Raw genomic sequence first — 24,021 nt, forward strand, 5'->3', positions numbered from 1 at the left:
TCAGTGGAACAAAATAGAAAGCCCAGAGATAAATCCACGCACCTATGGACACCTTATCTTTGACAAAGGAGGCAAGAATATACAATGGATTAAAGACAACCTCTTTAACAAGTGGTGCTGGGAAAACTGGTCAACCACTTCTAAAAGAATGAAACTAGAACACTTTCTAACACCATACACAAAAATAAACTCAAAATGGATTAAAGATCTAAACGTAAGACCAGAAACTATAAAACTCCTAGAGGAGAACATAGGCAAAACACTCTCCGACATACATCACAGTAGGATCCTCTATGATCCACCTCCCAGAATATTGGAAATAAAAGCAAAAATAAACAAATGGGACTAATTAAACTTAAAAGCTTCTGCACAACAAAGGAAACTATGAGCAAGGTGAAAAGACAGCCTTCGGAATGGGAGAAAATAATAGCAAATGAAGCAACTGACAAACTAATCTCAAAAATATACAAGCAACTCCTGCAGCTCAATTCCAGAAAAATAAATAACCCAATCAAAAAATAGGCCAAAAAACTAAATAGACATTTCTCCAAAGAAGACATACAGATGGCTAACAAACACATGAAAAGATGCTCAACATCACTCATTATCAGAGAAATGCAAATCAAAACCACAATGAGGTACCATTTCACACCAGTCAGAATGGCTGCGATCCAAAAGTCCACAAGCAATAAATGCTGGAGAGGGTGTGGAGAAAAGGGAACCCTCTTGCACTGTTGGTGGGAATGCAAACTAGTACAGCCACTGTGGAGAACAGTGTGGAGATTCCTTAAAAAACTACAAATAGAACTGCCTTATGACCCAGCAATCCCACTGCTGGGCATACACATCGAGGAAACCAGAAATGAAAGAGACTCGTGTACCGCAATGTTCATTGCAGCACTGTTTATAATAGCCAGGACATGGAAACAACCTAGATGTCCATCAGCAGATGAATGGATAAGAAAGCTGTGGTACATATACACAATGGAGTATTACTCAGCCATTAAAAAGAATACATTTGAATCCGTTCTAATGAGGTGGATGAAACTGGAGCCGATTATACAGAGTGAAGTAAGCCAGAAAGAAAAACACCAATACAGTAATGCCAAAGAATGCTCAAACTACCGTACAATTGCACTCATCTCACATGCTAGTAAAGTAATGCTCAAAATTCTCCAAGCCAGACTTCAGCAATACGTGAACCGTGAACTCCCTGATGTTCAAGCTGGTTTTAGAAAAGGAAGAGGAACCAGAGATCAAATTGCCAACATCTGCTGGATCATGGAAAAAGCAAGAGTTCCAGAAAATCATCTATTTCTGCTTTATTGACTATGCCAAAGCCTTTGACTGTGTGGATCACAATAAACTGTGGAAAATTCTGAAAGAGATGGGAATACCAGATCACCTAACCTGCCTCTTGAGAAATCTGTATGCAGGTCAGGAAGCAACATTACTGGACATGGAACAACAGACTGGTTCCAAATAGGAAAAGGAGTACATCAAGGCTGCATATTGTCCCCCTGCTTATTTAACTTCTATGCAGAGTACATCATGAGAAACGCTGGACTGGAAGAAACACAAGCTGGAATCAAGATTGCCGGGAGAAATATCAATAACCTCAGATATGCAGATGACACCACCCTTACGGCAGAAAGTGAAGAGGAGCTAAAAAGCCTCTTGATGAAAGTGAAAGAGGAGAGTGAAAAAGTTGGCTTAAAGCTCAACATTCAGAAAATGAAGATCATGGCATCCGGTCCCATCACTTCATGGGAAATAGAGGGGGGCTCCAAAATCACTGCAGATGGTTGACTGTAGCCATGAAATTAAAAGATGCTTACTCCTTGGAAGAAAAGTTATGATCAACCTAGATAGTATATTCAAAAGCAGAGACATTACTTTGCCGACTAAGGTCTGTCTAGTCAAGGCTATGGTTTTTCCAGTGGTCATGTACGGATGTGAGAGTTGGACTGTGAAGAAGGCTGAGCACCGAAGAACTGATGCATTTGAACTGTGGTGTTGGAGAAGACTCTTGAGGGTCCCTTGGACTGCAAGGAGATCCAACCAGTCCATTCTGAAGGAGATCAACCCTGGATTTCTTTGGAAGGAATGATGCTAAAGCTGAAGCTCCAGTACTTTGGACAACTCATGCAAAGAGTTGACTCACTGGAAAAGACTCTGATGCTGGGAGGGATTGGGGGCAGGAGGAGAAGGGACGACCCAGGATGAGATGGCTGGATGGCATCACAGACTCGATGGACGTGAGTCTGAGTGAACTCTGGGAGATGGTGATGGACAGGGAGGCCTGGCGTGCTGCGATTCATGGGGTTGCAAAGAGTCGGACACGACTGAGCGACTGAACTGAACAGAACTGAACTGAACTGAATGCATATATATGGAATTTAGAAAGATGGTAACGATAACCCTATATGTGAGTGAGACAGCAAAAGATACACAGATGTATAGAACAGTCTTTTGGACTCTGTAGGAGAGGGAGAGGGTGGGATGATTTGGGAGAATGGCATTGAAACATGTATAATACCATACATGAAACGAATCGCCAGTCCAGGTTCGATGCATGATACTAGATGCTTGGGGCTGGTGCACTGGGATGACCAGAGGGATGGTACAGGGAGGGAAGAGGGAGGGGGGTTCAGGATGGGGAACACGTGTATACCTGTGGCGGATTCATGTTGATGTATGGCAAAACCAATACAATACTGTAATTAACCTCCAATTAAAATAAATAAATTTATATTTAAAAAAGATAAAGTGGCTTATGAATTAGCTCCTAGAGCAATTTTAAACTGTTCTGCAACTTCCCCAGTGTCACAGTGTATAAGAATTTGCCTGCCAGTGCAGGGGACACAGGTTCAATCCCTGGTTTGGGAAGATTCCACATGCCACTGAGAAACTAAGCCCGTGCACCACAACTGCTGAGACTGCAGGAAGCAACTACTGAAGCCTGAGCACCTAGAGCCTGTGCTCTGCCCGAAGAGAAGCCACCGCAATGAGAAGTCCACACACCACAACAAAGAGTAGCCCCTGCTTGCTGCAACTAGAGAAAGTCTACGCAAAGCAACGAACACCCAGTGCAGCCAAAAGATAAAAATCAATCAATCAAAGAAAAATGTTCTAAGAAATAGAAATAAATAACAACTATCAATATTTCCTACAGTCACAATAGCAAGATAAATAATACACAGAGTCTAAGTTCTGGGCTTCCCAGGTGGCTCAGCAGTAAAGAATTCCCCTGCAATGTAGGAGACCCAGATTTGATCCCTGGGGTCAGGAAGATGCCCTGGAGAAGGAAATGCAACTCATTCCTCTAGTATGCTCGCCTGGGAAATCCCGTGGACAGAGGAGCCTGGCAGGCTACAGTACATGGGGTTGCAGAGTCGAACATGACTGAAGCAACTGAGCACAAGCACCGCATAGCCTGAAAGTGAAAGTGAAAGTCGCTCAGTCGTGTCCGACTCTGCGATCCCATGGATGATACAGTCCATGGACTGCATAGCCTAGAGTAGCCTAATAAATACCTCTCTATTTGTTACCAACCAAGTGACAGCAGGTGTGAAAAAGTTGTGAAAAAATATATCCTAGTGGGCACAAATAATGGAAGAGTTAGAGACTGCTGTCAGTATTTGGAAAATAGAGGATTAAGAGTATAAACACAGTGAGACTATGTCTATTTTCCTTACAAAGCCCTAGATATCTCATCAGGCATTTTTGTTCTGGCCATGGGACATCTCTGCATGGAGACAAAACAATTCAAAGCGCAACTCTTACCTGCGTAAATGAGCATTTTCACTTCTTAGTGGCTGCACGGCCAGTGCTATTTCAACCTGAATATTTGTGTTTGCACTTACAGCTGGAAGCAGAGATATACACATCTCCAGTTCTGTAATCAACCTCTGAATTTCTGAATCTTCTATAAAAAAGAGAAGAAATGAGTAAACAGTATTATAAATTGCTTTTTTGATAAGATTATTCATATGTATTACTAAAAAAGAAAACATTTCACATATATACATATGTACTATAAACAAACTCAACTCAGTTATTTATGAATTTATTATACAAATCCTATTTTCCTTTTTCCTGTAGTCTGCATTTCCTTATTGAGAAGAATTCTAAAGGCATTAAGTTCAGCAAACTAAAGATTTATGTTAAGTCACAGAATTATGATATCAGTGATTTTTTTTTCAGTTAAAGTGTCTAGTAGGAAGATGGTTTATATATATTTCCTAGTCCACATGTTCCTATAATTACTAAAGGGTTTCTTATAATTGATTTTAGTATTAACAACATAACCTTTGATCCTGGCATTAAGCGAATACTTCACTTCTGGTGATTCAATTTGGAAATATATTGAGGGAGGGTCTACTAAGATAAGGTTTTATTATTTAACTTTATAAAGTAAATTTAACACAAGCAGCTACACTTCATTTGATGCAGCATCAGAAGCAGTACCATTTTTGTCATTAACTGTGGGGAGTGGATGATTTGGGAGGTGGCAAAAAGATACAGGTAGAAGGTAGATTTTAGATCTCTTGTCCTTTTACTTTTGTTCATTTTTATTCAGATTTTCTGTGAACTGCTAGAAAAATGGTACAGATGAATTTATTTGCAAAGCAGAAATAGAGTCACAAATGTAGCAAAAAAGCTTATGGCCAGCAAGGAGGGAGAAGGTGGGATGAACTGGGAGATGAGGGTTGATATACGTACAGTACTATGCAAAAAACAGATCACTAACGAGAACCTATGGTAGAGCACAGGGAAACCTACTTGATCTATGGTGGCCTAAACAGGAAGAAAATTTTAAAAAGAGTGGATACATGTATGCATACAACTGATGCACTTTGCTGTACAGGAGAAACTCATTCAACACTGTAAAGCAACTATACTTCAATTAAACAAAAATTTCTGTGAAATGAAAACATTTAATAAATATAATATTAACTGTCTGATATCCAAGAGATAAAGTATTCAGCTACAAAAAGTTAATAATTCCACAAGTATTTTAACACCTTAATGGAAAGTTTACATACATACAGTAAACAACTGCGTCCAATTACAGAGCAGAATGCTCTGTAGAGGGGTTTTGCGTGAAAGCACTGGGGGCAGAGACCTGGGCTCCACCATTTTCCTGCAATGTACCTTAGTCAAATTACTTAATTCTTCAAGCCTAGGTTTCTTCATGGTTAAATGGATAACAACAGTACCTCATGGGGTTGCTGAGAGGATTAAATGAAATACTGTTCTCCAAGCCTCAGTTTCCTCATCTGTAAAATGGGGACAATAATAGTACCTCATAGGGTTGCTGTGAGGATTAAATGAGATAATGCATATAAAACACTTAGCACAGTGCTGGGCACATGCCAAGTGCTCAGTAAGTGATAGCTAATATTACTACTATTATAATTGTTACCAACGATTTAGTACTCAGTTAAGAGAATACTAATGAATTAACAGTCTGAACATACAGGAGATTTTAATATACTGAACCACAAGATTAACAGTGCTACAATCCTAATAATACAGATAAATTTTAAGACTTGGTAATTTTTTTGTCAGACTGCAAATATTAGGTACTCAGAACTTCCATAATCAATTACTGTGTTTTCTAGATGACGAATGTGTAACTAACTCCAAGTGAAAGTCATTATTCAGAATATACATACATAATGAAAATGAATACAACCTGGCTCAAATATCTCATGACTCCACCTAAGATATTTTTCTTGATTAATTAGAATATCTTAAGAGTGAATTGAAAAGGGCATCAGAAGATTTAGGTTCCTTCTCAAAGTGAGATTTGTTAAACATTGTAACAGTTATTAAATAAATGATGAGAGGAAAACTTCTACATTTTTTAAAGTAGGAAAAATTATCACTCTGATCTAGGGAGTTAACCATGTCCTCCAACCCCTTAAAATTTACCTCTATAAATTTTCTTTGGTTGAATCTTTTCAAGGTCCCTTTGAATCAAGTAGAATGAACACACACTTACAAGTGAAAGAATAATATTCCCTAGCATATTTCAAATCCACAGGAAACAACAGGGAGCAAAAACCCACAAAATAAGAATAAAACAGACAAAACTCATTTCCTCATTAGCACAAGACATACTTCTATGGAAAATATCACAAACTTCATGTTGATTATCCTGAATTTAAATGATGACATGCCACAGAAAATTATAAAGAAAGTACTTATCTACCTTGTTCTGCTACCAGGGCCTTGAGCTCTCCCAACAAATACTTGATAGTTCTAACTTTTTCAGCACTCTGGTTCACGTTTTTTGCCTTCTGCACATCCTTTATTCTTGAATCTCGCAGAGGTATGTTTAAATCCTTTCCTTCACTTCTGACCTCACCAATGTGTTCGTGAGTACATTTTTCTTCATTAGTAGCCAAGAAAGCTGGCTGTAATAGGGTGGGGCTATGGCCAGTGGGACTGTCAGGATGAGAACGCAACAGTTTCATGTACGTTTGGAAACACTTCAGTAAGTCTGGTTCCTCAGAAAGTCTTTTCGGCGGAACCCCATTAGCAAGACCCAGTTGCTGAAATGTTGGAGTAGCTGGTTTGCCAGTTTGGGGCAGGTTACATGAAACTCCAAGACAGGTATTGAAGGAATTCCTTACAACATCATCAGTACAGTTCACAGAAACTGTTCTTCCTTGTGATGCAAACTGACTGTCACCATCAGTCTGAACTTCCTAAAGAAAGAAAAAAACAAGCTAAGACTTCAAATATAATGAGCACTGACTTGTGGGCATTAACTACAATAAACTCAAACGAAAAATGTTAGAAGATGACATTTGCAGGATGGAGTTGCAGATTACCAGTGAATAAGTCAATTTCCCCTTAGCTCACTATTCTGCATTTTTAAAGCTTAATTAGTTCACTCAGTAATATGGGAACATTATAAAGCCATGACCAAAATAGATTGTTTGCAAATATCATAAATGGTTTAAAGGCATCAAAAATTAGTCTACTTTGGGACTAAAATAAACTTCCACTTTGGGAAATCACAGTGTAGAAAATAAGCTGAAAAGGCTTCTGCATAAACATATTTAGAGAAATGTTACAGTAGTAAAAAATTTATTTAAATGTCTAACCATAGGTGAGGAGTTACACAGACCATGGTATATCCACTAAATAGAGTAGTAAGAACTTAGTAAAAATTTACAAAAGGTAAATCACAATTAAATGTTAAGTGAAAAAAAAGCAGCATGTAAAGCTATATAAAATTATGATATTTTTAAAAGAAAGTTTACTTAACAAATTAAAAGACAACGAAACCTACACAAAGAATTAAATGACTGGAACATGCTCTATCAATGTGTTAACAGCAGTTGTGCTTCGGTGGTAGGTATGGGTGATTTTTTTTTTTCTAGTAATCTTTTTCCTTCCCCCTGCCCACCACTGTCCTTAATTAACAGGCACTTTTCTAATAAAAAATAACTCAAAAAATAATTGGTCTTTACATCCTAGGGCATTAAGATACAATCAGCAAATTAAACTTTCTCTCAAGATGACAATTTCTAAAAGCAAATTATTACTTATATAGTATATAAACTGCACTCACAGAATGAACCATTGGAGGGCAGGGTGGCTGCTGAGGTAACCGGACTGGGATAGAGGTGCGTAAACCATAACTAGAAGGTGAAGACGTCTGAGATTCTAAAATGTTAAAGGGAGAAAAAGTCATTCACATCTCAGACTGATTATACAATTACCAGGCAACTTAATTAGAGCTTATATTCATGCTTTTTAAAACATCATTCATACTAACCAGAACCAGACACAGTGTGGCAAGATGCAGTAGGAATTCCATCAGGGTTGTTCTTTGAAGCCAAGTTATTCATCAGTGACATTTGAGTCTGCACATGTTCACAAAGAGCTTGGTATATTAAGGGTGAATACATTCCACAATGGTCTTGTAGTGACCAATTTTGCAGTATATCTGATGAGTCTCTTTCACTTCCAACAGAAGCATCATTAGGTATCTGCTTCTTCTTATCTGAAGATACTAATATGGAAAAAGGGGAAAACAATTTCTGAAATATGGTTCTTTTCAAAAACCTTTACCAAAGGTATTAGAGGAAAAAAGGGCTCTCAGAAGTAACTTGATTTATCACATACTTTACAGAGTGTGATCACCCTTAAAGAAAATCACCTCAAATTCTTTTTTTAAAAGGAGGTAATGAATCAGGTTCTCCTCAAAATTAACTTATACTATGTCTTTAAAATCTCTATTAAATGCTACTCATAATGCACTTGAGTTGGGAAAGGAGTCATTGGAAGGACTGATGTTGACGCTGAAACTCCAATACTTTGGCCACCTGATAAGAACTGACTCACTGGAAGAACTGACTCATTGGAAAAGTCAGTTTTTGATGCTGGGAAAGTTGAAGGCAGGAAGGGGACGACAGACGATGAGATGGTTGGGTGGCATCACTGACTCGATGCACATGAGTTTGAGGAAAGCTCTGGGAGTTGGCGATAGACAGGGAAGCCTGGCGTGCTACAGTCCATGGGTTTGCAAAGAGTTGGACACGACTGAGTGACTGAACTAAATGGAATGCTCCTGAGAGGGAGAATGGAACAGAAAGATAGAATACCTTGTACAAGTATGATGCTTTGATGATAATGATGCTAATAACAACAACAATAATAAATAAATCAGAGCTTTTAGAGAAAGTGAATTAATCTACACAGTGAGCTCTCAAATAAGACCTTAACCTGACATTTAAAGTCTCAAAAGCCTAACCACAACATAATTTTCCAACCATCTTTCCATCACCCTCAACTAAGAAATCTTTCAATCCAGTCAGACCAATTTAGACACCTACAAGCTTTTCCCACTTTCTTATAATATTACTCATGATGAACCATTCCTTTCAATTCAATTCTACCTAACTCAGCAAAGCTCCTCTGAAGCCTTCTCCAGTCATTCCAGTCTAGTGGCTGCTCTTCACCATGCCACAGTACATACTGTCTATACTAATCATGTATCACTTGGATACTGTACTATATTGCTTATCTTTCACTCTCTTGTCTGTTTGACTAAACGATAAGCTTCTTTAGGCAGGGCTGTCTCTCAAACCTCATTAGTTTTGTATTAATCTATGTACAGAGTAATTAATACATGAAAAATAACAGTTTTCTACCTAGGACTACTCCATAGATCACTACCAAAATCTATTTCTTTGTCTAATAAGATTCCCTTCCCAAATTGTTTTAAAGACTATTAACAGAAATGAGGGTATTCTTGTTAGATCATAGATTATCAGAGTACAAAACAAACTTAGAAAAACATATACTTTTTGGCAAAAGCTTACCAAAGCTAAACATATATTTTATGATACAGCAGTTATATTTCGGGGAATATACCTGACAGAAATGAGTATTATGTCTACTAAAAAATGTGTACAAGAATGTTCACAACAGCTTTATTAGCAGTAGCCCCAACTAAAAACCCAAACAGTCATGAATAGTAGAAATGGATGAATTGTGGTGTAGCCATATGATGGAATACTATACAGCAATGGAAAAGAACAAAGTACGGATATACTCTGGCTGCCCATATGAAGTTAACAGATATGCTGTGTGACAATCAGACGTAAGACTACACAGTGTACAGCTGCATTTTCACAGTGTACATGAAGTTCAAAGATAGTAAAACTATCCAATCGAGAAAGAAGTCAGAAAAGTGTTTATTCAAGGATGAGGAGACAGGTAATAATGAGAATACTGATGGATAGGAGCCTGGTAGGGTACTGAAATCGTTCTTTATTTTCAACTGGGTGGTCAACTACACGGATGTACACATATGCAAATATTTATTGAGATTTATACACTTGCTTTATTAAAGTTAATCCTTACTTAAAAAGTGAAAAGTTAAAATTTTTTAAATGGTATGGAATTCCCTAAATACATACACAATTTATTGAAAATAAAAACACTGCTAAAAGCATAAAACCTACAAGTAAAAGCAAAAAACCTACAAGTAAAAGCAAAACGTTAAAGGCAAATGAAATATTATAACCAATAAACACAGAAAACTACTACTAAGTTATTATTTGGCTATGAAAATGGTTGGAGATACTGGATGCATCTATCTTGACTTGAGTTATTCTTTCCTTTGTGATAACCTGCTGGTGTGAACATACTTCCCTGGCCTGCATATGAGCTTTAACAATTAATAGCTGAATAACTTCTGGCAAATTATTTAACCTCTCTTGGACGTGTCTTCCTCATCAGAAAAATGATGATAAAAGCATTACCTGTTTTATAACACTATTATGAAAATTAAATAGCACATGTAAACCATCAGTGTCTAGCACATAGTAAGAACTCAGTAAATGTTACAGCCATTACCAAATGGCTCCAAAGTCTTAATAGGGCCAAATAAATATTTTATATTCATAGATCTTCCCAACTGATATCACTAATAAATCTCTAACCATTTCCCCTCTAAGGTGACATGCAATAACTTACTCTTCACTCTCTGAATATATGAACTAAAACAAACTGGTTAATAAACATTTCTGTTAAAAAAAAAAAACAAACTGGAAATGTTGTTGAGTCACTAAATCGTGTCCAACTATTTGCAACCTCCTGGATTGTAGTACACCTCCTCCTCTGTTCTCCACTATCTCCCAGTTTGCTCAAATTCATACCTATTGAGTCGTCTAGCCATCTCATCCTCTGCTGACTCCTTCTCCTTTTCCCTTCAATCATTTCCAGCATCAGCTGACTCTTTTCCAATGAGTCAGCTCTTCACATCAGGTAGCCAAATTATTGGAGCTTCAGCGTCAGTCCTTTCAATGAATATTCAGGGTTGATTTCCTTTAGGATTGACTGGTTTCATCTCCTTGCAGTCCAAAGGACTCTCAAGAGTCTTCTCCAGCACCACAGTACAAAAGCATCAATTTTTTAGCACTCACCCTTCTTTATGGTCCAACTCTCACATTTGTACATGACTACTGGAAAGGCCTAGCTTTGACTATACAATCTTTGTCAGCAAAGTGATGTCTCTGCTTTTTAATAGGCTAAGTTTGTCATAGCTTTCCTTCCAAGAAGCAAGTGTCTTTTAATTTCATGACTGCAGTCACTGTCCGCAGTCAAGAAAATAAAATCTGTTACTACTTCTACATTTCCTCCTTCTCCCTGCCATGAAATAATGGGACCATGACCTTAGTTTTTTTAATGTTGAGTTTCAAGCCAGCTTTTTCACTCTCCTCTTTCACTCTCATCAAGAGGCACTTTAGCTCTTCTTTACTTTCTGCCATTAGAAAGTGAGATCTTTTCAGTTGTGGCACGTGGGATCTAGTTCCCTGACCAGGGATAGAACCTGGGTCCCCCTGCACTGGGAGTGTGGAGTATTAGCCACTGGACCACGAAGGAAATCCTTAGTGGAAAAACAATTTATAATAAATAAAAAGGAAAAGTATCCTCCTAAAATAGTCTTAACTTTGAAATCTAAAATGATGAAAGCTGAGATCCATGCAGCCCACAGCCATCTAGCACATTGCTCTTCCTTACCTCCTAAGTCCTAGGTCTCTCTTCTGCTCTTGGATTTACTTTGGCTCCATAATATTTGTCTGGTTTCAGGAATTCTCAGATTTTATATTCATAGGTCCCAAGCACCGGCACTCATTCACTTTCTTTTCAAGAGATGGCTTTCACAATCTCTGTTTCAGTTCAGTCTCTCAGTCGTGTCTGACTCCTTGCCACCCCACGAATCACAGCACTCCAGGCCTCCCTGTCCATCACCAACTCCTGGAGTTCACTCAAACACATGTCCATCGAGTCGGTGATGCCATCCAGCCATCTAATCCTCTGTTGTCCCCTTCTCCTTCTGCCCCCAATCCCTCCCAGCAGCAGAGTCTTTTCCAATGAGTCAACTCTTCGCGTGAGGTGGCCAAAGTACTGGAGTTTCAGCTTCAGCATCAGCCTTCCAATGAACACCCAGGACTGATCTCCCTTAGGATGGACTGGTTGGATCTCCATGAAGTCCAAGGGACTCTCAAGAGTCTTCTCCAACACCACACTTCAAAAGCATCAATTCTTTGATGCTCAGCTTTTTCACAGTCCAACTCTCACATCCATACATGACCACTGGAAAAACAATAGCTTGACTAGACAGACCTTTGTTGGCAAAGTAATATCTCTGCTTTTGAATATGTTATCTAGGTTGGTCATAACTTTCCTCTCAAGGAGTAAGCATCTTAATTTCATGGTTGCAATCACCATCTGCAGTGATTTTGGAGCCCAGAAAAATAAAGTCAGCCACTGTTTCCACTGTTTCCCCATCTATTTCCCATGAAGTGATGGGACTGGATGCCATGATCTTCGTTTTCTGAATGTTGAGCTGTAAGCCAACTTTTTCACTCTCCTCTTTCACTTTCATCAAGAGGCTCCTTAGTTCCTCTTCACTTTCTGCCATAATGGTAGTGTCATCTGGATGTCTAAGGTTATTGATATTTCTCCCGGCAATCTTGATTCCAGCTTGTGTTTCTTCCAGCCCAGCGTTTCTCATGATGTACTCTGCATAGAAGTTAAATAAGCAGGGTGACAATATACAGCCTTGAGGGACTCCTTTTCCTGTTTGGAACCAGTCTGTTGTTCCATGTCCAGTTCTAACTGTTGCTTCCTGACCTGCATACAGGTTCCTCAAGAGGCAGGTCAGGTGGTCTGGTATTCCCATCTCTTTCAGAATTTTCCAGTTGATTGTGATCCACACAGTCAAAGGCTTTGTTATAGTCAATAAAGCAGAAAGAGATGTTTTTATGGAACTCTTGCTTTTTCCATGATCCAGCGGATGTTGGCAATTTGATCTCTGGTTCCTCTGCCTTTTCTAAATCCAGCTTGAACATCAGGAAGTTCACAGTTCACGTATTGCTAAAGCCTGGCTTAGAGAATCTTGAGCATTACTTTACTAGTGTGTGAGATGAGTGCAGCTGTGCAGTAGTTTGAGCATTCTTTGGCATTGCCTGTCTTTGGGATTAGAATGAAAATGGACCTTTTCCAGTCCTGTGGCCACTGAGGAGTTTTCCAAATTTACTGGCATACTGAGTGCAGCACTTTCACAGCCTCATCTTTCAGGATTTGAAATAGCTCAACTGGAATTCCATCACCTCCACTAGCTTTGTTCCTAGTGATGCTTTCTAAGGCCCACTTGACTTCACATTCCAGGATGTCTGACTCTAGGTGAGTGATCACACCATCGTGATTATCTGGGTCGTGAAGATCTTTTTTGTACAGTTCTTCTGTGTATTCTTGACACCTCTTCTTAACATCTTCTGCTTCTGTTAGGTCCATACCATTTCTGTCCTTTATCGAGCCCATCTTTGCATGAAATGTTCCCTTGGTATCTCTAATTTTCTTGAAGAGATCTCTAGTCTTTCCCATTCTGTTGTTTTCCTCTATTTCTTTGCATTAATCGCTGAGGAAGGCTTTCTTATCTCTTCTTGCTGTTCTTTGGAACTCTGCATTCAGATGCTTATATCTTTCCTTTTCTCCTTTGCTTTTTGCTTCTCTTCTTTTCACAGCTATTTGTAAGGCCTCCCCAGACAGCCATTTTGCTTTTTTGCATTTCTTTTCAATGGGGATGGTCTTGATCCCTGTCTCCTGTACAATATCATGAACCTCCATCCATAGTTCATCAGGCACTCTATCAGATCTAGTCCTTAAATCTATTTCTCACTTCCACCATATAATCATAAGGGATTTGATTTAGGTCATACCTCAATGGTCTAGTGGTTTTCCCTACTTTTTTCAATTTAAGTCTGAATTTGGCAATAAGGAGTTTATGATCTGAGCCACAGTAAGCTCCCGGTCTTGTTTTTGCTGACTGTATAAAGCTTCTCCATCTTTGGCTGCAAAGAATATAATCAATCTGATTTCGGTGTTGACCATCTGGTGATGTCCATGTGTAGACTCTTCTCTTGTGTTGTTGGAAGAGGGTGTTTGCTATGACCAGTGCATTCTCTTGGTAAAACTCTATTAGCCTTTGCCCTGCTTCATTCAGTATTCCAAAGCCAAATTTGCCTGTTACTCCAGGTGTTCTTGACTTCCTACTTTTGCATTCCAGTCCCCTATAATGAAAAGGACATCTTTTTTGGATGTTAGTTCTAAAAGGTCTTGTAGGTCTTCATAGAACTGTTCAACTTCAGCTTCTTCAGTGTTACTGGTTGGGGCATAGACTTGGATTACTGTGATATTGAATGGTTTGCCTTGGAAATGAACAGAGATCTTTCTGTCATTTTTGAGATTTAAGTACTGCATTTCAGACTCTTTTGTTGACCATCATGGCTACTCCATTTCTTCTAAGGGATTCCTGCCCACAGTAGTAGATACAATGGTCATCTGAGTTAAATTCACCCATTCCAGTCCATTTTAGTTCGCTGATTCCTAGAATGTCGACATTCCCTCTTGCCATTTCCTGTTTGACCACTTCTGATTTGCCCTGATTCATGGACCTGACATTCCAGGTTCCTATGCAATATTGCTCTTTACAGCACTGGACCTTGCTTCTATCACCAGTCGCATCCACAGCTGGGTATTGTTTTTGCTTTGGCTCCATCCCTTCATTCTTTCTGGAGTTATTTCTCCACTGATCTCCAGGAGCATATGGGGCACCTACCAACCCGGGGAGTTCCCCTTTCAGTATCCTATCATTTTGCCTTTTCATACTGTTCATGGGGTTCTCAAGGCAAGAATATTGAAGTGGTTTGCCATTCCCTTCTCCAGTGGACCACATTCTTCTTAATCTCTGATTAAGTTAAGCTACAGTATTTTGCCTTTGTCAGCAGATGCCATCACTCAACATAAGTTAATAAACTTCAAATACTTCTTAAAATTCAAAGCTTTAGAATTAACATGTCTTACTTAACTCCTCCATTAACTCAAACTATGTGAAACTCTATTGATAATGTTGTACATCTGTATTTAAGACACAAAAATCTTAAAACAATTTATCCAAGACAAGTTAAAAAGCATTAAGTGGATGTACAATTTTTAGATAATTCCTGCCACCCAAATATGGAATAAATACCTACTGCAGATAGGCATTCCTGGGTGCCTATTATAATTTGAAATATGGAGAACGCCTGGCCTTGATGGGGGCAATTAATGCTCAAAATATTCTGCCTGTAGTGGTTTATTTCTCCAAGATGAGGTCAGAAATATATATATGATACTGAAGGTAGGAGCATGTGCCCACAGCATTCAATACACTTATCAAAATCTAAGTAGCTGCTTATTAAAAAAATTTTTTTTTTCCTTTAAATGTCAGATGCACTCTTAGGTAAGCTCTCAATGCATTTTTGGAACTGCCTTTCTCCCTCATTCCTCTGAGAAAGCAACAGGGTGGGTGGGTGTGACTCCATAGACACCCAACGATCTGGCAGGTCCCACACAGAAAATACATAAGGAGCCCAAGCCCCAGAAGACAGTAACACAAAGTAGTAAGATAACATATGTTAAAGTTAAAATGATATGTAGATACTAGTTAACATGCTATAATAAATTCCTAAAGTTCTAATTATGACTATCTCACCTGTGGAGAGATGAAAAAGGAAGGAAATGCAGTTTTGCCTATTTTTAAAAAAATGTTAAATTGGTGAGTTGTCAGAAATTGTGCTTTTTAGATAAAGGGCATTTTTATTTATTTTATTTAAAAAAAAATCTTTTGGCCATATCCAGCAGCATGCAGGATCTTAGTTCTCTGACCAGGCATCAAACTGTGCCCTCTACATTGGAAGTGTAGAGTCTTAACCATTGGACCACCAGGGAAATCTCAGCTTTTGTGTATTTTAGGCACTGTGATTAACAGAGCAAAAACCTTGTACTGGCTAATAGCTGTTAAGTACCAAAAAAGAAGAAAAAAAAGATCCTTTGTAGACAGTGCTGCAGTGATAAATCAAAGAAAGATGAAGTAATTTAACCAAAGGGAAAGAGGTTTCTGCTTCCAAAGAACAAACGTTGGTCAATGAGAACCATTTCTTATACTGTAACCCTAATGGAGATTGTCCTTTGGGAAGTAGGTCCTAACTTCTGATGATGACAGTGTAGGGGAAAGGACAATAAGATTATATACTGACAACAGGCCAGAACTGCTGATGTGACTCTAATCCAAATAAGAATTTAATGCTAGGGACTAAGAATGCCAGATCTCTCTCATTTGCTTCACCAAACCCACCTTCTACCCATCTCCACTCTGCTCTGCTATCTGTGGGATGCTACTCTATATGGATTACATTATTAAGAGACATTCCTTTATGGGTCTCTTCTGCTCCTACATGTTTTGCTGGGTTTACCAAAGAAAATGTAAGGCTCTGACCTAAGCTCTGTACCTGGGACATTTCTCAGGGCTGTGTTTATGGCGAGCAATGTTGAGGGATAAGGTGATGTTTTTCCCTCGGTCAGGTATAGGCTTTCTAACTGCTTACTACCAAAGCAATGAATCCCCCAATCTCAGTGTTTTTCAGCTGAAACTCAAACCTTCAGCATGTGCAGTTTCCCCGTGAGCCCATCGTATCATCCCACTGGCAGTTGGCAGTGAGGCAGAACCAACACAAATATGCTAATGTGCATGCTGCTAGCTGGGCTATGAGCGCAGCACCTTTGTCTCTGGCCCAAGAGTCTTGTGTCTCCTGTCAACATGCATGACATAGTAAGGATAATCCATTAGCTTGTAAGAATGAAAATCAGATCCCTGACTAGATATACATCAACAGGGTTCCAGTTGGGTCCAATCCAATGGGAATTGTGGCATTATCAAAGAGAGGAAAAGGCATGCATTCAAGGTATTTCAAACTCCCTCTCTATGAGGCCACCTTGGGCGGGCTTTGTCCCTTAAAGCTCACTGCTCCTCTCAAGATGGCCTACTCTACAGAACAATATCTCTAGCTGAATCCCGGTAACCTCTTCCTCACCTTGTCCCTTAAGACCTAGGGATATTAACAGTTCTGTGCATGCTGCCAGCACTGGGCTAGCAGAATCCCTTGTGGTTTCCTTATACCCTAATGAGTTTGTAATGAGTTTCTTCATAAATAAAACCCCTATCTTAATTTGGGTGTTGCCACCTATTCTTTCCTGCCAGTCAATTCAAAAGGAAGTCAACCCTGAATATTCATTGGAGAGGCTGATGCTGAAGGTCCAATACTTTGGCCACCTAATGCAAAGAGCCGACTTACTGGAAAAGACACTGATGCTGGGAAAGATTGAGGGCAGAAGGAGAAGAGGGTGACAGAGGATGAGATGGTTGGATAGCACCACTGACTCAATGGATATGAGCTTGAGTAAAATCTGGGAGATAGTGAAGGAAGGACCAGGAAGTCTGGAAGTCCATGGGGTCGCAGAGTCGGCATGACTCACCGACTAAACAGCAACAGATCTAAACTCTGTGGGGACTCTGAACAAATAGTCAAGCTAAGATCCAACAAGTTGCTAACACGGCACCATCGCTGAACCACTCCTTTCTCTGTCCATCGGTCCTCCAAAATAGGTCTCTACTCTAAGAGTTAGGCCAGGGGTGAGCACACTTTTTCTTAAAAGGCTGGAGAATAAACATATTATGCTTTAAACAGGCCAGATGGTTTCTTTCACAACTACTCAACTCTGCTCCTATAACACGAAAGTAACCATAGAAAATACATAAACGAAAATGAATTAGCATGACTGTGCTCTGATAAAGCTTCATTTACAAAATAACTAAACATTACAATAAAATGAAACTGGCTGTAGTATGCTCACCCTGGATTAGACCAATATTGTCCCACCGAAATATAATGTAAATCATATAAGCAATTTAAAATTTTCCAAGAACTACATTTAAAAAATTAAAATAGGTAACATTAATTACTATAATGTTTTATTCAAATCAATACAGCCAAAATATTAACATTACAATATGTGATTAACATTAATCACTGAGATATTTTATTTTTTTGCATTAAATATTCTAAGCATACTGTGTATTTTTACCATAAAGCACAACTCAATTCAGATGGTAAATTTTTATCAGAAATCCTTGATCTATATTTAGGTTTAATAAAATTTACAGTTAAAAAAAGTAGATTCATTTACCAAGTTATTTCAAACATACTTTAAAAGCTTTTTAATAACTAGGTCAAGTACCAGCTTTCAAATTTAAATTAATTAAAATTAAATAACATTTACAACTGAGTTCCTTAGTTGTACTAGCCATACTTGGAATGCTCCGCAGTCCCATGTGGCTTGAGACTGCCATCTTAAGTGGCACAGGTCAAGACAATACAAGGCTAAACACAACTGGCCTCCAAGATAGGTTAAAAAAAAAAAAAAAAAAAAGAAAAGTGAAGTCGCTCAGTCATGTCCAACTCTTTGCGACCCCATGGACACCAGGCTCCTCCGTCCATGGGATTTTCTAGGCAAGAGTACTGGAATGGGTTGCCGTTTCCTTCTCCAGGGAACTTCCCGACCCAGGGATCTAACCCAGGTCTCCTACATTGTAGACAGACGCTTTCCGTCTGAGCCACCACTTGATCTTAGCCAAAAGGCCAAGAAGTGATAGGAAGTCGTTTTCTCGGCCTTGGTTCTGACTCAAGACCATCTGAATTTCAGCCTCTTTGCCTGAATCCTGATCTCTAATACCCAGAACTAGTGCTGTACATGACTCAAACCCCTTACCTAAGCTAAATCTTACTGTACTCTGCTGTACTAACATTTTTGGCCCACCTGAACTGTGAACTACCTGTGAACTAGCTGGTTCCATTCTTGATGCTCTGAAATCCCATTATGGACTTTTTCATCTCTATTTTGGGCTACCATATTCCATAGGCCTCTGTGGAACAACATAATCAAAACTTGCTTATTCTAAACTGCTTACTGAATCATTCCACTTAGTCAGCAAGTTAATTGTGACAGTGTAAACCATCCTTGGCTACAGTCACTGTCAATCAGTGGCAGACTGTTTTTCCTTACATAAAGACCCAACTTGGAATTTTACCTTCCTATTACTATATCTTCTAACTGTGCAGCTGAAAAATTGAGCTATGGATCCTACTTAGAATATATGTATACACATACAGTATTTTTAAAACAATAGATATAAACATGAAACCCAACCAATCTGTGAATATCATTCTGAGTTTGAACCTATTCTATAAAACCTAACCATTTTTCTTTTCTACTTTTCATCTTGGCAAAGTACTCAGCAATTAGAAGCTGAATAGAGAAAAAAAAAAATCACAAGCGCACACACACACCTGTATAACCAATATTATTAAAATGTAAGCCCAACTGCACAACCCCAGTAATCTATCAAAACTCCCATAATTAAGTATCATATTTAAATAAATAAGAGAAAAAAATACTTACAAATTTCCTTCCGGACTACAGAAGGCACAGTATGTTTTTCACGTCCTTTCTTTTTGGATCTGTATCTTTTGGTTTCTACAGGTCTGGGGTTATACCTATTTTCTGAATATGTTATTTCTGAACCTATTAATGATTAAAACAAAAATTCATTAGCATTAAGAGAACTACTTAATTGAGAAAAGGTGATCAGCAAAGAAGCATTTTAAAAAAAAAACCTGAATCTTCATTTCTCAAAATGTCCCGCAGCAAAGACGCACAGCCATCAAGCCCCTGTACAGTGTCAGTCTGTAAGAAGAAAGTCACATAGAAATGTGCACATTAAATTTTAATGCAGGGAAAAAAATTCTGTAATTTTAAAATTTCCTTATTTAGAAGCAATTTATTATTGGTGGAAGACATGTGTTAAAGCAAAAAGTCTCCATTCTTTGTCAGGACAATTAATACTTCACCTTTGAATTTTTATTTCCACTTCTTAGCTTTTACCTGAAAACTAATTAAACAGTATACACTGTATCTATTCAGTTTACTCTTACCTGACTTTCTGAATCAGAGTGAGTGGGATAGCCAGAATCTGCATTAAAACGGGGTATCTTTCTCAAATTGGTCCTAGAAAACATTTACATATAATATAAATATAATTACAAAAATATAATATTTTCCCAAAATACATTCTAAAAAGACACTTTCTTTCCACCAAAGTTTGGATAAGAAAGTTTGCCAACCATGTAAAAGATGGATCTATGCAGGATTTTATGAAGGTTGTAAAGACTAAAATGATCAACATGGGTAGAGATATGAAAGGTTTCTCCCCAGAGGTCTGTGAAAGTAGAGACCCTCACTTAGCTCTCTGGAGTAGGAAAATTTAGTCCATCCCATAGACTTGAAAATCTCTTGAGAATTCCTGAAGTTGGACACTTTCTTAAGTACTTACCCTTTTTTTCCATTTGTTAATTTAGCAGGTCCAGTGTGCTTTCCTGAAGTTATTACCTATGACATAATGCATTATATTATAGGAGATATACAAATATTTTTCTATCATATTCTCAGTATACTGTTTGGACAAAACCTAAAATGTTATTGTTTCCTTCTGTTTCACTTGGTAAAACATACATAACAAAATAAACCATTTTAAAGTATACAGCTCTGTGGCATTAAACACATTCACGAGTTTGTCCTTTTGTGACTGGCTTACTTTGCTTAGCACAGTATCTTCATAATATCCATGTTGCAGCATGTGCAAAATTTCCTTCTTGTTAAAGCTGAATAATACTCCATTTTATATATGTACCATGTTACTAATTTTAATAAAATCCACTATTACAACTGAACTCATAATTTTTTTTTTCTATATAAAATGTCAAGCAAGCAACACATACATTTGTTCCTTAAGTCTGTGTAAGTTGAAGACTGAAGTTGAAATTTTACTTTAACCAGAAGTATCTACTATAGTAAGTCTGGACTATACTCAATCCCTCAAAATATTTTACTTCCCCTAGGTCTTCAAAATACATGTTAACTTAAGATATAGGGCGGAGTTCATAACTCTGATTCTATTTTCCCACATTGTTTAGAATGCCTGACAAGACCAGCACATGAAAACTCTACTCATTTGCTTCTACACACATCCAATACGTAGGAGTTACACAAGAAACAAGTTAACTGTGCTTGCCTCTGGGGAGGGAAACTGAGAATCTGGGGGACAGAACAAGGGACACTTTCCATGGTATACCTTTTTATATCTTAATAACTTTACATTATTTAAATATAATATCTATTCAAAATATAATTTTTAAAAGACATGGTTAAATTTCCTACTCACTCCCTCATTTTACCCTTTAGGTGTAGTCACTGTTGGCAGTTACACTTAGGATTTTTCTTGACATGTTTACATATTTCATCTCAAGATTCCTTTGAGCAATTACTATTAAACTTTCTGGAATTATAAAGTTTCACTTCTCCTTAAGATAACTTAGAATATGAGGGAGTCAAAAAGCAGCAGTGAGAACCAACATTGGCAGAAATAAGATGCCATGTAACACAACTCTACTAGACCCTGCACGACCCCCTAAGGGGCTTTCCTTTCACAGTATCTATGTTGGTGTCCTGTCCAGGACCATAATAAAAAGCCAAACCATCATGCTAAGTCTAAAAACAACTACCACAATAATTATCTTTCAGGATTAAAAAAGTAAACTGTCTAGATAAATGTATGGCATAATGGCGTAATTGAAAGATTTTATACAGCATTTCACCGAAACACACACACACACATTAGGTCATATTACAAAATCAGGTAAAGAAAATTAACCAGAATACAGCACCCTGCAACAGTGTGATACTGGCAGATTCCCTTCAAATTTATTTTGTATTCTTTATTTTGAAATAATAGTACAAAGAACGGTATAATGCTACCAAGATTCCACAACTGCTGACAGTTTACTACATCTGCCATGTTCTCCCTTTCAAAAATGTAGTATTCCTTTTTGTCTGAACCATTTCAGTTATGTTACAGACATGATACTCCTTTATATTTAAATATTTACTCCTAAATATTTCCTAAGGACAAGGTCACTCTCTCATAAAACCAAATGATCAAAATCAGGAAATGAACAGTGAAACCATACTATAATCTAATCTACAGATCTTATTCATATTACCAATTATCAAAATACTGTCCTTTACATAAAAAAAAATATATATGGCCCTTATCCCATAAATCCAGGATCATACAAAGCACTCGAAACAGTTCCTAGAGGTGTCATTCATTGTCTTTTACAGCCTTGACATATTCAAAGAATATGAGCAGTTACTTTGGTAGAATGTCCCTCTGGTAAACATTGAGTTGTCTGCTTCCCCTTGATTAGGTTCAGGCTGTGCTTTTTTGGCAGGAATACCATAAAAAGGATCTCAATACTGTATGAGCAGGCATATGTTACGTTTGTCCCATTACCAGGGATGTAAAGTTTGATTATTTAAGGTGGTGCCTGCCAGATTTTTCACCAGGTTACTATTTTTACCTTTGTAAATATTAAGCATTTTGTGGGGAGATACTTGAAGATTATACAGACATTCTATTCATCAAATTTTCATTCAATAGCATTCATTGAGGAGTCTTGTCTTAATCATTTGTTAAATAGTGATTTTTCTAACTTACGTCATTCATTCTAGATTTATTAGTTGGCATTCAAGCTTAGTGAAGTACTTCGTTGAAGTACTTCTTTGTTTGCTAGTATGGACTCATTGATTCCTTTTTAATGGATTCTGATGATTATATTAATGCTCAAACTGTCCCAGATTCTGCCAATAGGAGTTTTTTCAAACCAGCCCCTATATCATTTCAACGTCACCATTATTTTTGAGCCATTCCTTACAGTAAAGATCTCCAGGTCCATCCCCCACCCAACCTTGTTTTTCTCCCCATTGCGGTAACATGAAATCTACTCTCAACAAATTTTAAGTGTACATCAATTGTTAACTGTAGTATGATGTTTATGAGACTCCCTGATGGCTCAGATGGTAAAGAGTCTGCCTTCAGTGTGGGAGACCTGGGTTCCATTCCTGGATTAAGATCGCCTGGAGAAGGAAATGGCAACTCATTCCAGTATTCTTGCCTGGAAAATCCCATGGATGGAGGAGCCTGGCAGGTTACATACCATGGGGTTGAAGAGCCAGACATGACTGAGTGACTTCACTTTCACTTCACTTCCACATGTTTACAGCAGATCTCTTAGATCTATCTCATAAATCTAACAGAGCTTATTCATTGTACATAACTAAAACTTTATGCCCACTGAATAACATCTCTCCATTTCTCTCCCTTCTGCCCCTGGCAACAACCACCCTACTTAATGTTTTTATGAGTCTAGCTATTTTAGATACCTCATATAAGGGGACTCCAGGACTCTTGGAAAATCCCACAGATGGAGGAGCCTGGTGGGCTGCAGTCCATGGGGTCGCTGAGAGTTGGACAGGACTCAGTGACTTCACTTTCACTTTCCACTTTCATGTACTGGAGAAGGAAATGGCAACCCACTCCAGTGTTCTTGCCTGGAGAATCCCAGGGACGGGGGAGCCTGGTGGGCTGCCGTCTATGGGGTCGCACAGAGTCGGACACGACTGAAGCGACTTAGCAGCAGCAACAGCAGCAGCATATAAGGGGAATGATGCAGATGACACTACCCTTATGGCAGAAAGTGAATAACTAAAGAGCCTCTTGAAAGTGAAAGAGGAGAGTGAAAAAGTTGGCTTAAAGCTCAACATTCAGAACACTAAGATCATGGCATCTGGTCCCATCACTTCATGGGAAACAGATGGGGAAACAGTGGCTGACTTTATTTTTTGGGGCTCCAAAATCACTGCAGATGGTGATTGCAGCCATGAAATTAAAAGACACTTAATCCTTGGAAGGAAAGTTATGACCAACCTAGACAGCATTTTAAAAAGCATAGACATTACTTTGCCAACAGAGGTCTGTCTAGTCAAGGCTGGTTTTTCCAGTGGTCGTGTGTGGATGTGAGAGTTGGGACTATAAAGAAAGCTGAACGCCGAAGAATTGATGCTTTTGAACTGTGGTGTTGGAGAAGACTCTTGAGAGCCCCTTGGACTGTAAGGAGATCCAAACAGTCCATCCTAAAGGAGATCAGTCCT

At 38.3% G+C, this 24,021-nt stretch overlaps 1 protein-coding gene across 2 annotated transcripts in view; it reads right to left on the reverse strand.

Moving 5' to 3' along the window:
• The window catches only part of CCDC14 (coiled-coil domain containing 14), a 45,041-nt gene that overhangs the window by 17,151 nt on the left and 3,869 nt on the right, over positions 1 to 24,021 (reverse strand). The window contains exons 2-10 of one of the 2 annotated variants that reach the window (XM_068976820.1): positions 20,306 to 20,361; positions 19,908 to 19,980; positions 19,590 to 19,659; positions 19,375 to 19,497; positions 7,799 to 8,035; positions 7,592 to 7,686; positions 6,221 to 6,719; positions 3,787 to 3,928; positions 3,373 to 3,436 (exon numbers count right to left, since the gene is read on the reverse strand). In XM_068976820.1, the coding sequence (XP_068832921.1) occupies positions 3,373 to 3,436; positions 3,787 to 3,928; positions 6,221 to 6,719; positions 7,592 to 7,686; positions 7,799 to 8,035; positions 19,375 to 19,497; positions 19,590 to 19,659; positions 19,908 to 19,980; positions 20,306 to 20,361 (1,359 nt within the window). Of the gene's footprint in view, positions 1 to 3,372; positions 3,437 to 3,786; positions 3,929 to 6,220; positions 6,720 to 7,591; positions 7,687 to 7,798; positions 8,036 to 19,374; positions 19,498 to 19,589; positions 19,660 to 19,907; positions 19,981 to 20,305; positions 20,362 to 24,021 lie in introns of those variants that run through there. The other variant, XM_068976811.1, reaches the window with a different exon arrangement.

This window comes from Capricornis sumatraensis, chromosome 1, assembly GCF_032405125.1.
Source record: "Capricornis sumatraensis isolate serow.1 chromosome 1, serow.2, whole genome shotgun sequence".
Lineage (NCBI taxonomy): Eukaryota > Metazoa > Chordata > Mammalia > Artiodactyla > Bovidae > Capricornis > Capricornis sumatraensis.